The 14709-nt window shown below is 38.2% G+C and overlaps 1 protein-coding gene across 2 annotated transcripts in view; it reads left to right on the forward strand.

The window, feature by feature from the left end:
* The first annotated feature begins 417 nt into the window (after positions 1-417).
* The window catches only part of LOC578597 (kinesin-like protein KIF26B), a 35056-nt gene continuing 20764 nt past the window's right edge, over positions 418-14709 (forward strand). Inside the window, exons 1-2 of one of the 2 annotated variants that reach the window (XM_778756.4) lie at positions 418-898; positions 2057-2273. In XM_778756.4, coding sequence (XP_783849.3) covers positions 843-898; positions 2057-2273 — 273 coding nt within the window. In that variant the 5' untranslated portion in view covers positions 418-842. The remainder of the gene's footprint in view (positions 899-2056; positions 2274-14709) is intronic. The other variant, XM_030999699.1, reaches the window with a different exon arrangement.

The raw sequence follows: 14709 nt of genomic DNA on the forward strand, positions 1-14709 counted from the left end.
CCAACACCAAATTGTGACATCATTATCCCAGGAATTATTGGTTATATGTCAAGTGTGACATCAGTTAAGAAACTTATTAGCTAGGTGAAAAGAGGACCAACCCAGTCTTATCTAAAGGAATACACTTAATCCTCCTTTAAACCCTTAAAAACCTTTCACAAAAGGGCTTTGGGGACTTTTGAAAGAGAAAAAAAACACTGTCCACTGCGTGCAGTTATTATTAAATTGTTACAAAGTCACTACAGCTTACAGCGTGTCATGGCTTCTTCTTTTTAACCACTCAAAGAAGTTTTTGCCTGTAGCTTTTGATGCGGTTAACCTCGTCAATTACTCACAATATTGTTCTTGGGTGGTTGAGGTTTTTAACATTATTCAGCAAAATTCAGACACAGAGAGCAGGGGCATGCATGGCTACCTTTAGGTCTGAAAGGGCCCCCTCTTTTTTAATTCGCCAATTGGGGAACAGTAGCTCGTCTTGCATTATTCTGGCTGGTGTAAGGCATGAACAAGCATCGGTTTTGAAGACCCACAAAAAGGCACGTAGTCCTTTTTTCTCAATTCTATTGTCTGAGCGTTCTCATTGTGCTGGTGTGTTTTATTTTCATTAAGGGAAGCAGAGAGTGTTCATTCAGTTCAGTCCTGATTGTGATACGAAACGGACCAATTTTGGGATTCGTCCTCAGACTCTCTTCGGCTTCCAGTCCACCGTAGCTCAGGATTTTATACTCTTTGGAAAGTTTGGAGTTTGACTTGTTTTTGAAAGGATTGAGTAACTTGGAGGGATTCATGTAGAGGAAGCTGTCCTCGTTGCTGGTGGTCATTCCGTATGTGATAAACTGATAATGGTTCGATTCATCCAGGAGACTCTTCCATCACTTGGATCTTCAATAACTGCTATGTAGGTCATCTCACAAAATTCTATTTTAAACCAACTTTCAAGTAGTCCTTATCAATGCTTTTATCTTGTTTCATGTTTATTTCTCTTTAGAACTTCTATTAACTGTGTAAAAGGGAAAGTACTATTTATGTGAACACTTTCGTCATTTTCTGTTACTCTAAATTTGAATTAAACTGTTGTGTGTAGTTTCTTGTATCAAGTGCATGCAAGAGAAACATTTTTTATGAGTTTGATTGAATTATGGTCATATTGACAGAGAACAATGACTGAATAATACCTTACATGTGCTCAACTTTTTAGTAAAGTTGTGTCACCTACAATTAGGAGTGCTAATAACTTAATTGAAAATGACACAGTCCTCAACATAACTATTAGATGTGCATCAATTGATTTCCGCATCGTGTGTTGAAACCTGAATTCACATGAATTGTAGGACTTGCATTCAGTTTTACTGCTCTAGCGGTAACCGTTCCTGTTTAGGAAGTATTTGAGTTTCGGTTCGTGTGGTAGGGCTTAGTGTTCCAGAACACTCGTTTGTTAACTAAAATGTTGTCTGAGGGGATCTAATTTTGTTACATAGTTTTGTCTAACCTTGTATGAGTGTGTGCGGAGGAATGGTAGCCTTTTCAAGCCCGGAAATTCGTTTTGTTTGATTACATTTAGGAATTTCTTTCATTTACGAGGCCATGGGGGCATATTTGCATTAATTAGAAATTGTGTCAGTTATTCATCATCTTGTGACGTATGTTCAGAGTGATGAATAAGGAAATGATCTTGAATGTAAATGCATCTTAGTCATGCATTTCTTTTCATTTGGTTATGTTTTATCCTCAGATTATTACAACTTCAAGCACACTCCATCGAGATATAAATCATAGATGTAATGCGATTGTTATTATGCTCCCTATGAATTGATGTGTTGTATTTTTGCTATGGGATTGCTTGGATCTTCATGACCTCTATAACATATCTGAAATGCCTATATTTTGGGGTCAAAAGGCAAGAACAGAGAAAATAGATGTCAAAATAATTTGTATAAATGATTAAATGTGATTTTCTGAGCTATAAGAATATGTCAGTTTGGATCCTGTGCTTGCTGTAAATATTAATACCATATGATGATAATGATCATTTCATTTTTTTGTTTCTTTTATCCAGGGCTGCACAGAAACTGAACCTAAGCTCCAAAAAGAAAAGGAAAGGGAGTATACCCATCATGAATACACCCGAGCCCCCCATCATGATGATGCAGCCCCCAGAGCAACCAATCTTTCCCACCAACTTCAGCAGCATTATCCTGAGGAACCCCCCTCCTGCACCGCCCTCATTGCTTCGTAATGTGAACAGGGTTAAGGAGCACCCAGGCGTAGGCAAGGTGAGAAGCGTACAATAGCTTGTCCATGTATTGATTAAGGTGTGCGTTTGAGGTGTGGTCAGAGGTGTGGTCAGAGGTGTGTTGAGAGGTCATATTGCTGTCTTGTATTTGTCCACCTTACAGCTCATAGAAACTTTCTTCATCTGTACTTATATGACAGTTTTTATCGTATGAGGACCTTTAGGAACAATTTTTTATAAACCCACATTGCAGAAAGGACAGAAATTGATTTTTTTTCTCTGTCTAAAATATGCATTTTTTCCCCCTTATAGACAATAAGTCTCTGTAAGTATTGAGAAGAAATTTGGCAAGAGATAATTGCAATGACTCAATGAAGAGGGGGTGAAAATAGCTGAGATGGGTGAAATTGATTTCAATCAAAATCTGAAAACATTTTTGACATATATATGCCTCTAGCTGACATCTTCAATATTAAGCTTAACTACCTTAAGAGTAAATCTAAGAAAATTGGGAGGAAAAAGTTACATAAATACTGCTAAACTTTCTTTCAATATTGAAATATGTACACTTGAGGGTGATTCATATCTTGGGGATCGATACATGTGATATACCTTTAGGAAGAGTTGTGTGTTTTTTACTGGAGGTAATAGAAATGAAGATGGCTTGAATTGCGCAGACGTTCCGTTGAGATGGCGACCCTGAAACAACAAACAGAACCTAGTATCCAATTGAAGAGACTAGGATATGGAGTCTGCCTGTCAACCAAGTATCCACAAATGTGACGACTTGACTGATGAAAATTACTTGTCCTTGTATCCTGGATGCGAGCGGTCAATCCATCTTCCGTCGCAAGATCACCTTCAAACCAAACGTAATCTTCGCCAAACCAATCACAGCGTCACCCGAATCCTCTTTAATTTTCGTTAATCAAGCGATTGCGATTAGGAGCTGTCAGAGGTGTCAGCGCTGGACCCGAGACCCTCTGAATCATCCTTGATGACACAAGGAAAATACCAGAGAGGATGACAATTCGGAGAAGTTCCTCCCAAATTAAAATGGATGGGGGGGAAATCATTGTTTTTAAGTGGATTATGTGAATTTGTTACTCATGGGCAGGGTGTTGATAGATGCGGTAGACAATGGAGAAGAGGAGAATGAGAGATTCCGTTGCGGTGAGAAAATGAATCCGTATTCTGGTGTGATGTTAGTGCAGGCTGGTAGTGAGTAAACACTTGTAGCCATACTCCATTGCAACAGTCATGGATCATTCTTAGTAAGGAGAAATGGGGTGCTTGGGATTAATCCAATCTTTTCTCAACCTCTTATTAAGCACACTCATTTTGTGATTCATCTGATTATGCTAGAAAGGTTATTGTTTTCCAGTACATCATGCTATTATTTATTTGTGTGCACTTTCTTAAAGGTATAAATGGGATATGATCGAGTGAAAGAGTGATTCAATTAAAGAATTGATGTGCTCAGTTGTGTACAGAACGTTATTGTATTAAAAGGAGCACCCATTGTTGTCCCCTATGTTATTCGTCACATTATGGGTGATGTGCAATTTGATAAGTGGATGGAATATTGAATTGTATGGTTCTCTGTGTCCGTGAACACTCGATCCAAGGATAAAGATGTGGGTTCTTACCTGTAGGCTAAGTGGCCCGGGGGGTCATACCAGTCCGAAAGGGATGCTCCAACACACCTAACTAATCTGTCAATCATCTAGGGAATAATTGATCTTGTAAATATAGTTAAGTACCGACCGCACTCTCTCTTAATCAATTCAAACAATTAAGCGTGTACTTTTCTTCCGACATGGCTGGAACACGAGGCTCCCATTGCCTTCCGGCTATTTAGCCTGCTTGGGGGTGACTCTCACGTAGTACCTCAGGCTCAGTCAGCATGGACTGTGTCTCCCCTGTATTTACTGCGTAAATCTTAAGGAGAATGCTAGCAAGGGTTAAAGGAGGAATGGGATAGGGGGTAAGGCGGGTGTATTCTAATCTCCCTGGATCAATATTAGGGTATTGTCCAGCCGTCATTCTCACGGACAAGCCATCCACTAATCAGGCATGCTGCAAGCCAGGGGGGATAATGATGAAAATGATCGTGATTAAGAAAGAGGTTGACTGTCCTTTTTATCATTTACAAGTGATTCATACCTTGAAGGCACTAGCTCTCTTCATAGGCCAATGTGATGGAAAGCTGGACATGACGTGTGAATTAAACCAGCAGTGCTCTGGTAACAACAACAAAACAAAGGAGGAGCCACGTACAGTACCAGGAAAGATGGGGCTTTTCTGGTCTGTCTCCTTGCCACGTCTTTGACTTGACGTCTTAGCTGTGCACACCCATGCAGAAAACATCTTCATTAGTCATGTCAAATCGACCAAGAGGATTAATAGTGTTCACACGCATGTCCAACAGAGCTGTCTCTTCTTGTGCCCATTCAAAACAAAACACTACCTAAAGTAGTTCATGAGAAAAGAAAATACAAAAGTGTAAAGTAAATTTTATGATTAAGCCAATATAAGGTCAGACTTTGTATTTCTACGTGTCTGCAAATCTTTGTAGACCAACCAATGTAACAATCGCTTCATGCTGTGAGTGGTATAGACAGTGTGTCTCCAGACCACCCCTGACAACTCTTTGATCAAAACGTGAGAACAGCAAACCTAATCAAAGTGATTCCATTCAGAAAAATTGTGATTCAATTTTGAAAGGTATCATAGTGGGCACCAGTCTGACATCACCTGCATGTGCCCTGGGATAGAGGGAGTCTGTTATTGACAGGGATACGGGAGATCAAACAGACAAATGAAACGCCCATAGTCTTAGCATCCTGTCGGTACTGTGAGGTGGAAGATAGTCCCAGGGGGGTGGGAGATTAAATGGAAATTAAAACTCAACTTGTATAGAAACATTTTCCAATTATTGCAATCTAGATATTGAAGTTTACCGTCTTAAAAGGGGCTCCTGTAAGTGTTTTAATAAAAAAAAGGAGGATAAAAAGCAATGTACAGTCATGAGATATTGATTTCGTCTACTGTATCATGTTGAGATGACACATTTAAATAAGGTTCATGAAAATAAGACAAGATTATAAAAAATACATTTTCTTTCTTCAAGTATTGGACATGGGCCTGTAAGTGATCTGCAGAATCAGGTTATTGATTAAAACATTACTTAAATATTATAATTATTATCCTCATTTAGGCAAATTCTTTTTCTTTACTACTTAAAAAGAAATGAATTATGGATTGGGGATTAAAAAGCTCATGTATTAGATTTAGGATACACTGATCATATCAGCTGCATGCCAGTGTATTTTCAGCGGATTTTCAGTAGGAGACGGAGACAAGTGATAAAGAAATAATATCCTTTCATCCATGAATAGCAGAGCCACTACTAACACCAGGATTGATTTGAACAGTTGACAGGTGCTAAGCATGCTGGGCAGGCAGGCAGCATTACCGTACCACTCACACCCGATCACATTTACCATTACCATTACGCACCTTACAGACTGGAGACTGAACAATACAAACACTGTGGTTAACACAATCAGCTGGGCTGTCTCTAAAGAACACGTTCAATATTGGCCATTTGTTGTGCCTAAAGAAATCATTCAAAAATTGATCGTATGTAGAATAGTAGTATAGCTAATTGTAACTAAATTGTTATTATTATCATCTTTTTTTAATGAAAGAGGTTTACTGCTGCCATTGATGTTCTATAGATTGCATTCATTGTAACTATTGTGTATGTAGGATGATTGAAATCAATACTATTCAGGAGGGAAAGAATAATAGCTCTAAAATCAAGCTTTTGTACATAAGACTGAAACAAAAATTCCTCCTTCTGTCTCTAAATTACCGTAAGTATATGCACTTGAACTTTTTGGGAACAACCTTCCTCCCCATATTCCTGTTAGTACTTGTGATGCTGCAGAGTATCATGCTCTTGTGATGACATTCTATCAGATGTACTTCAATGTTTAGCGAGCCGTGAATGTCACCAGCCACTTGATGCCAAGCCCAGAATATTTGTACCATCTTATTCTGTTTTCGGAATATCTTCACTTTTATTTTTGCTGTTGTTTTTTTATCATTTCTTTGGCTGAGAGTCTCCAGTGTCCTCTGATGTTGAATAGTTTTCATGCTACAAGAGCCCACATCCATGCTATTAGTATCAACATCAAGAGATATGAATACATGCCTGCAAGTGATACATAACCGTTCTGCAAGACTTGTATTTCCCTGGTGACACTGCCCTCTAGAGTACCGCCCCTGTTTCAAATTTGATTCTAGAAAATATTCCTCCCATTACTACTCTCGATGGCATTCAATTATGAATCTTTGAATGTGTAATTAATAGGTACGTGGCATTCCATAGTACTGATTTAAACGATGGCATCGACCTTTTGCTTCAAATATTATCAAGTCATTTGTATACGGTAATCCCACCTGAAATACTAGAACCTTTCAAGAGTGCTCTATACCATAACTCTTGCTCTCTCTCTCTACGACTCTACCTAAATCACAGCTGGCTCCTCGTCTCTCTACAGACTGCAGGACGGTGTTGCAATTCACACCAGGGTAGAGCCACTCAGAAAATTCAATATTACGTGGAGCTCATAGAATTGTGCTATCCGCTCTAGTTTAGAGATTGCTTTGTAGTGAGATCAGAGACCTGTATAGGGATATCTCTGGAGTTAGGTGAATTGCATGTAACTGATCCTCAGTTTACTTTGTATTTTTTTGCAACCTGTATTTCGTGTTTCAATTTTGTTTTTTTCATTTATTGATATAGAATGAACTCTTGAACTTGTTAGTAAGTCTCTCATCTGAGTGGCAATACATTAAAAAACATACAGATATTTATGGGGAACTAGTACCTTTTTGCCTCATGTTTTGACAGTACTCTTTTTAATAACAAAAAAGCATTTTATGAAGTTTGATAAGCAGGTTATGTGAAATGTGATTCTCCTCATATTTGAAAGGCCCCCTCTCACTATGCATTATGGAGTTAAAATCCTGTATTAGAAAAAGGATTTCCTTGAAAAGGAACACAAGAATAAGGCAAAAAGATTTGAAATGGTCAGAATTCATCAATTGGTTCATGTCCTTAGTCATCTGTGGTTCATGAAATCAATTTTAAGCTGTTCCTTGTGTCATTATTTGCTCAAATCATCAATGGAAATTCAATTTTGTTAGGAGTATGAGGCAGAATGCCTTCCAATGTTGTGTTGCCTTGGGCTATCCCGCTGACAATAGGCGGGAGAAGAAAAGGACAGATTCATTTTCACAGTGTATTTTGGGATTCTTTTTAGATCCCCCATCCCATCACCCCATCTCCAGTTCTTTCTCTTTCCTTATTTCACCTTCATCCATTTTTCTTATCTTTGTCAATCTCCCTCTTCCTGCTTGATTTCCTCTTCTCGCCCACCTTACTGCTTACCTGTCCCCTAAATGATTCTAGTCTTTAAAATCCAGACTTCTAATGATACACAATAAATACAAATTTAAGCAAAAAGGGATGAATTATTAACTACACATTATACTTCACCTAAAAAGTTAATTCAAAAGGTGTTATGATCATTATCCTTCTGAAGTTTTATTCCTAAAGTGATATATCTTCAATAAAATTGACTGATGAAGTCGGGAAGGGTATTGCTGAAGAGACTATAAGTTGTTCACAAATGGTTCTCTTCTTACCTGAGCAAGCAAGCGTATCACCTTCTCGTCTTTGCCGTTCCTCTCATATCATCTTTCAAATCCCTGGTCACGACACGAGGAGATGAAATATGATTTCTTCACTCTGTCCTTAAACTGGGCCATTTACAATCAATGATGAAATCGCCCTGGAATCTTTTTCCTCTTAGATTTCTTCTCGTTCATGAAGATGTAGGAGGAAAACTGGTGGACTCTGTGAGTCACCCTGCCTTAGCCGGCCCAGTCAGAAGCTGTACGGTAGTGCTATAATGCCAAAGGACCAACTAAAAATGGGCCATGATTCTGGGTCATGCCAAACCTAACCTATTAAGACTCTATTGTTGAGGGTGTAAGAGAAAAGGAAACATTTCTCGCTAAAGGTGTTGAAAATCCCAAAACCGAACATGCAGATTTGTGATCAAGTGTGCTCACCAAGCATGTGAGAACTTGATTACTTATCCTTTCAGAATATGCCACCTTCAATGTAACACTTAATCATTTAGTTTTTCATAGATGTTGGTCTGACACAGATCTTAATAAGAAGGTTATGTTTTCAGACACAAATAAAAAGCATTCTATTTAGCTCCAGGGAAATTTACCCACAAACATTTATTTTGTGAAAACATGGTCAACTGTCATGCTAATCAGCATCAACATTTCAGCTTTCTGGATTGAGCAGCCTATGCATTGTTGAATGCTCTATATTTGACAATGTAAACCAGGTCATGAAATATTTTTAATAACCTCATTTGTAAGACAGCCAAAGGCTAATCTTTTTTAAAACCCTCCTGGTAAATGATATTCAATAAAATGTAGATTATATATTATAACAAAGTCATGATAAAGCCAGTACTGTTCTGTAAGGAAAAACCAGATTTGATGTTTTTGATAGAATATCAGAAGGAAATGTGATGTCATCAATAGCACGCATAATATTTGACTCATTTCTAAATTTCATTAAAAGAATCCATGCTTTATCACCTTAGTGCATCACACATCATGATTGCATCTGCGTACTTCCATTTTAGGGGAGATGTATGGGAATAATAGGAACAATCTAGTGATGATTATATCCTCCTGTTGATCTTCTCAATTAATAAGAAGCAAGTCTGCCATCAAGGTCGGCAACGATTTTCATAGGTGTAGACCGCGACACCTTACTACAATAGCTCGCTTTCCGACAAAGAGAATGCGAATGTGTCCTACACTGTTCCCTTGAATCACTTCTCTGTCTGTGTTTAATTGGACTGATGTCCAAACCAAACATGGAGATGTAGCTCGGTCGGTCCTCCCTCGTGGTAGAGACGAGGATGGAGAACACTGATGGTAAAGCTTTGAAAACTTAATGAATTGTGAACGAGAATGTCAACACTGGAATTGTATCATGTGAGATTTTAGCCTGAAGATGATTAATATTTGTCTTATAAAAAAGTTAAGGGCCATGTTTGAGGTACCGTTTGAGGATTTTGTCTGATGATAGCGATCATATTAATGTCATCATAAGGTTTAGAACTTTTGATTTACTTTTATATTAATAGCAGAGGTAAAGACTGTTAAATAGCCTTCTTAATCCATCCGTTCTACTCCTGGACAATGACGTATGATATAGGATGTAGGAAGGAAGAGGCATCCTTTGTATATATTACCACTATGGATAACCTTAATGAAATGGTAGATCCGGAGCACCGAGTAAAATTGCTTGGCGGATCGTGTCAAATGCGTTCTCTGAACCTGAAGATCAGAGGCATGGTGCGTCCAATTTGAAGGATTAGTGCTGCTGAAATCGCTTAACATCTGCTACAAGCAATATACGCTCAAACGCCAGGCCTATCTAATGGCCCTATTGTGCAGTACTATCCCAGCATGAGGGATTCGATTTAGAAAATATGATGTTTGTAATTGCCATGTCGGTCCATCTTTGTATTTATAATTCATTTTGAAGGAGATGAGAGGGGGGGGGGGGGTTGATGATGAGACCGATGGACTGGCCATCGAGCAAATACCAAAACCACTTGTTTGACACAAATTGAATTAGATGATTAGCTAAAGACTCATTCCTTTTCCACCTATCATGGGGATTCCTAATGCACATATACAAATTGTGAGTCAGTAAAACCAGATAGGAGTTTTTATGGTGACTAAGCACACCATGATTATAGTCAGAGCAATACACTTCTCCCGATCTGAGAAATCTGTTTCTTTTTTTCTTCAAAATTTCCTCTTCAATAAACAAATGGTGATATTCATCACAATTATCATTGCCTCATTTAAACCCTTTCCCATTATATCAGTCTAATTGGTGAATTTATGCCTGAAACGGGCAGTTCTATCGTCTTAAATTGGCTAAATTGGCTAAATTGGCTAAATTTACAGAGGATGAAAGCGCTACCAATTTGTTACTAGTAATCATCTATTTGGAATCAGAAGGGCATTAGCGTCTATCATTCATACATAGTTAATGACCTCAAATGGTCTCAAACAAATTATTGATTAAATTCAGGCTTGTTCGTAGAATTCTGTAATTTTATTTTTAGCACACAATTTACAGATTATCAACATTTTTGGTACGTTATGTTCCCCTCGGAAAAAGAACACTGAGAACAATAAATGAAACAAAAGAGAGAGAGAGCGAAAAAGGGATGTAAGATGAAACGGAAGAAGAAAGGGGTTGTGTCGGGTGTGGGTAGCAGAATCAAAGATGCGTGAAAAATTTGGGTGGTAGGTTCGTTGTACTTTCACCCCTGACGAGGAGGGTTTGGTGCAATCCCCCGTCTACAGGGGGCTGAAACAGCAGAGGAAGGGTGTGATTCAGAATATAGCAGGGAATTATGTGATGATCATTTGAGCATGCATTATCGTAAAGTGCTAGGGGCAATTAAAAGGACCATCCTCCCGTTCTTCACATGCCCCTGAAAGCTTACTGTCTTCCATCCCTCGTTATCTTCATGTTTAGACCCTCAATCACGCATTTCGTATAGTTATCATTGCTCGGGTTGCTCAAATTGTTGGAATATATAGGCATTTAATGTCCCTTTCGAAGTTTACAGAGAGAAAAAAAAAGGGATGATGAAAACAGGAGAGTGGTTGGGCAATAAAGGATGATGGCACAGGAATTCCTTAGTGTATTGCATTTTCTTTCATGCTGGATGGAAAACATCACTGTTATCAACTAACAAAAGAATTTTCTGCCCCTTTGTTGAGAGAAATTTTCTCTTTAAAAGATGGTTATCAGATGAAGATATGAACCTAGTTCCTTAGATATTTTTTTTTTTTTTAAATTTGGGGGGGGGGGGGGGGGCAAATATTAATTACCTTATCTTGCCTTTCTCTTGGATTCTATATATGACTATAGTGTTAACCCATTGAACCTGTTTGGTTAGTTTTTTGTATTTAATTATAACTTTTGTCAATATAACACTGCTTTTATTTTTTCAAAGTACTGAAAAAACTCACGGAAGAAGCTAACAGTGATATAATTGCCTTTTGTTTTATTCTTAATATGACATCATATGTGGGAGTGATATTAATTGAACAAGTTTGTTTGAATGAGCCTCTATAATTCCTGTTGACACCATGACCTGACAGAGCAGCCAAGTAGAGTGCCTCACTAGATAAAACACTTGTAATCTTAGGATGCTCTAGTGCGTGAGCGGCTGCTGCTATAAAGATGCTTGATGACCATGTAAGAGGGCTGGTTTATTGATACCTAAGGGGCAGATTTAGGATTTGTGTCTCTCCTGAGGTCACATATATCCATCCTCACTGGGGAAAGAGAAAAGAGAGAGAGAAGACCAAAAGGAGAAGGAGGAAAGATGAGGAGAAATAGAGAATCATAAACATTTATGCTTGTGGGCAATTCCGTCCAACTCGATTAACAAGTGGAAATTGCATTAACACTCTGAAAACCAAGTTACTCAGAGTGAATTACATTGATCCGTCTAGCTTGCTTCTCGCACTCGCGAGGGTTACCCCCAACGATGGAGTGATATGACTCATATCACACAGAGTAGTCCCCTCACTGTCCCTTTTCTTTGGAACTCGTTCTTGGTGTGCATTATCGCACACGTTCCTCCAGCCCTGCACGCGGCTTGCGGCAGCATTGCGGTGAAGCATTTGCCGTGATTCACGCCTAGCCGACGATGGCGACACAAGAAATCTTGCTCTAAAACGATTGATGTGGCGTGGGTTGTGCCGATAGCTCATCTCTGAACTGGTGGCAACTATCGGTGTGTCTAATCTTATCATCTTCATCATCCTGTCTGTCTGTCTCTCTTATTCCTTGAACTTGGGGTTCAACACATGTCTTGTTTATCTGCATAAACATTGCATCATATATACTGCCACAAGCAGTAAGAGAAGGAGGGCAGGTCCTCTTGCATGAATACTAATGTTATCTTTTGGCCTGCCTCTTCTGCTGTCCAGTGTTATTTTAGTGAGGCTTGCATTTAGCACCTTGGTGCGCAGTGAAAACACATTTTAATGCAAGTCCATTTCAAACATTATCGAATCCTCACTCTCTTCAGAAGATGCAACATATTAAAAAGCAATTGAATTTTATCAAATTGGATTTTGAAGACTTTTCATAACAAACCAACATCCAGAAACAAACAAAACACTATCTCTCCAGATGAATGGTACTTTGAAAATCTGATTCAAACAAGCATGCTTTTTGTTTTCCAAAGTTCTGAAAAGCATTGTTATTTGATACTGGCACTGCAACATCGTCATGCAGACATCTAAACAAGAAGAAAGCTTGAACACATATGGCGTCATATTATAAAAAAAACTTGATGGGGTAAAACCATAAGCCAATTATTCCACTGAAAGAATGAGACAACAATGGGATACTGAGCAAAGAACATTCAAGATTTCTTTACCGCATTTCATCAAATGTGACCACACATTCAGTTGTAGGTATGTAAATTATAGCCACATGAAGATACATTACTGCGGTACTCACTGGAGTGGTATTCCTTTTTTATCTCTAGCCTTCTTGTTCTTCTCCATTCTTGTCATCTGAGACTATGAAAGTTTTAAGCTCATCAAGAATTACATTTTGTTTAACTAAGTTTATTGTGTGTTTCTGTTAGTACGATGATCTAAGTAGATATATATTACCTTTCTCTCTCATTTTAACTTTTCTCTTTCATCTTGCTATATCTTTCTACAAAATATCTTTTGATATGTTTGTTCCTGTTTCACTTTCACTTTCTCCTTTTTTTTTTTTTTCTTTCTTTCTTTCATTCACTTGTATACAATGTGGCGTTTGTGAAGTTTGATGAGTGCCGACCGCCATTGCACCATGATTAGTCCAATGACGCTTTAAGATATGGAATAGCATGACCCCCATATGCTGTAATGAATTAGAGGTGGAGACCAGTCATTTTCTTCTTCTTTTCAATCTTTATCTAGTTTAAACATGCACACTCTGAAGATAGACAAAATTGAATCTCAACAAAGCGAGTATTCTCAAGGAAGACACAATTATAGAGCACAATACTTGTGTATCATCAACAGTGTTAACTGTTTTCAAGACATACTCAAGAAAAGCGTTACTGTCATTAATGGCTCACCCCAAACACAATCAAACCACATTCTAACAATAAAATGCATTGTTGAAATAACTTCATCCTATTCTTTGTGAAGAGATAGTTGTGGGAGGCCTTAAGTGATAAATTGAGGATGCCTTCCCTCAAACTCTTGATCCTATAAACAGGACACTTCAAAAAAGGCGACAAAGAATTAAATCCGCTGGTTAAATGTGTTCTTGAAACCTGTCATATACTATACTTAGGGTGACATATGAAAGCAGAGAGAGAATGTGATAGTGTATTATGCATGGTATGGGAGGTCATAGGGATAGTGTTAATGGTTTTTCTATATGTCTTTTTCAACCTTTGTACTATTTTCTGAAGAAGGGAAATTTGACAGGCTTAATTTGAAAGATGAGGGTGGTAGTTATGTTGTTAGCAAGGGATTATCACAATTTTGTTCCTTTTATTACCTTACTGACTTTTGAGAGCTGATCAAAAATAAATTGAAATAGGGTCATCATTGTTTGGAACAGTAGAATGGGAAGATCATCTTGGGGAGATTTTGGATGAGGAATAAGCCTTTAAAAAACAGTTTACGTTAAAGTGCAGGTGTTTGGCTGGACAATCGCAATTCTGAGATCTTTCAGATATTTTTTTCCTTCAGATATAGGCCTACCTCATGAATAATAAACTAGCAATTTGTTGGTTATGCCATATACATAATGTGTTGGTTATTGGTGGCTAGAGTTCAAATTTGGACCAAAACGCAATCTTTTATTTCACGCAAGGAGAACTCCTGGTGCCGGCGTTTGGTCTTTGATCTTGTCAAACCTTAATGATTAATGAGGTAACCTCATCAGAAGTCTTGGGTCACGACTCGCACCACCAACCCTCCACAATGGATCTACTCGGTGATCCCCGTAACGGAACAGGGGCTTGAAATGGGATGGGGATATTTCAATAAAGTTTGGAGAGAATTGAAAGGATGCGCCCGATGGATCTTGAACAAAGCCTAATAGAAATGGAAGAAAAATGTGAAATAAATGGTCCTTTGTGAGAACAATTGCTTGCCGAATTGTTTTGCATGAATATAATTCTAAACCTCCTCTGATCTAGGCCAGGGTCTGTTTTGTTGTCTTGCTTCGTGTTCCCCCTGTTTGATGAATAGTGTTAGAAATTGAAACCGAGTTCATTTTTGTTGTATTACCAGTATTTAGCTAGCCA

This window comes from Strongylocentrotus purpuratus, unplaced genomic scaffold, assembly GCF_000002235.5.
Source record: "Strongylocentrotus purpuratus isolate Spur 01 unplaced genomic scaffold, Spur_5.0 spur5_scaffold_5, whole genome shotgun sequence".
NCBI classification, from domain to species: Eukaryota; Metazoa; Echinodermata; class Echinoidea; order Camarodonta; family Strongylocentrotidae; genus Strongylocentrotus; species Strongylocentrotus purpuratus.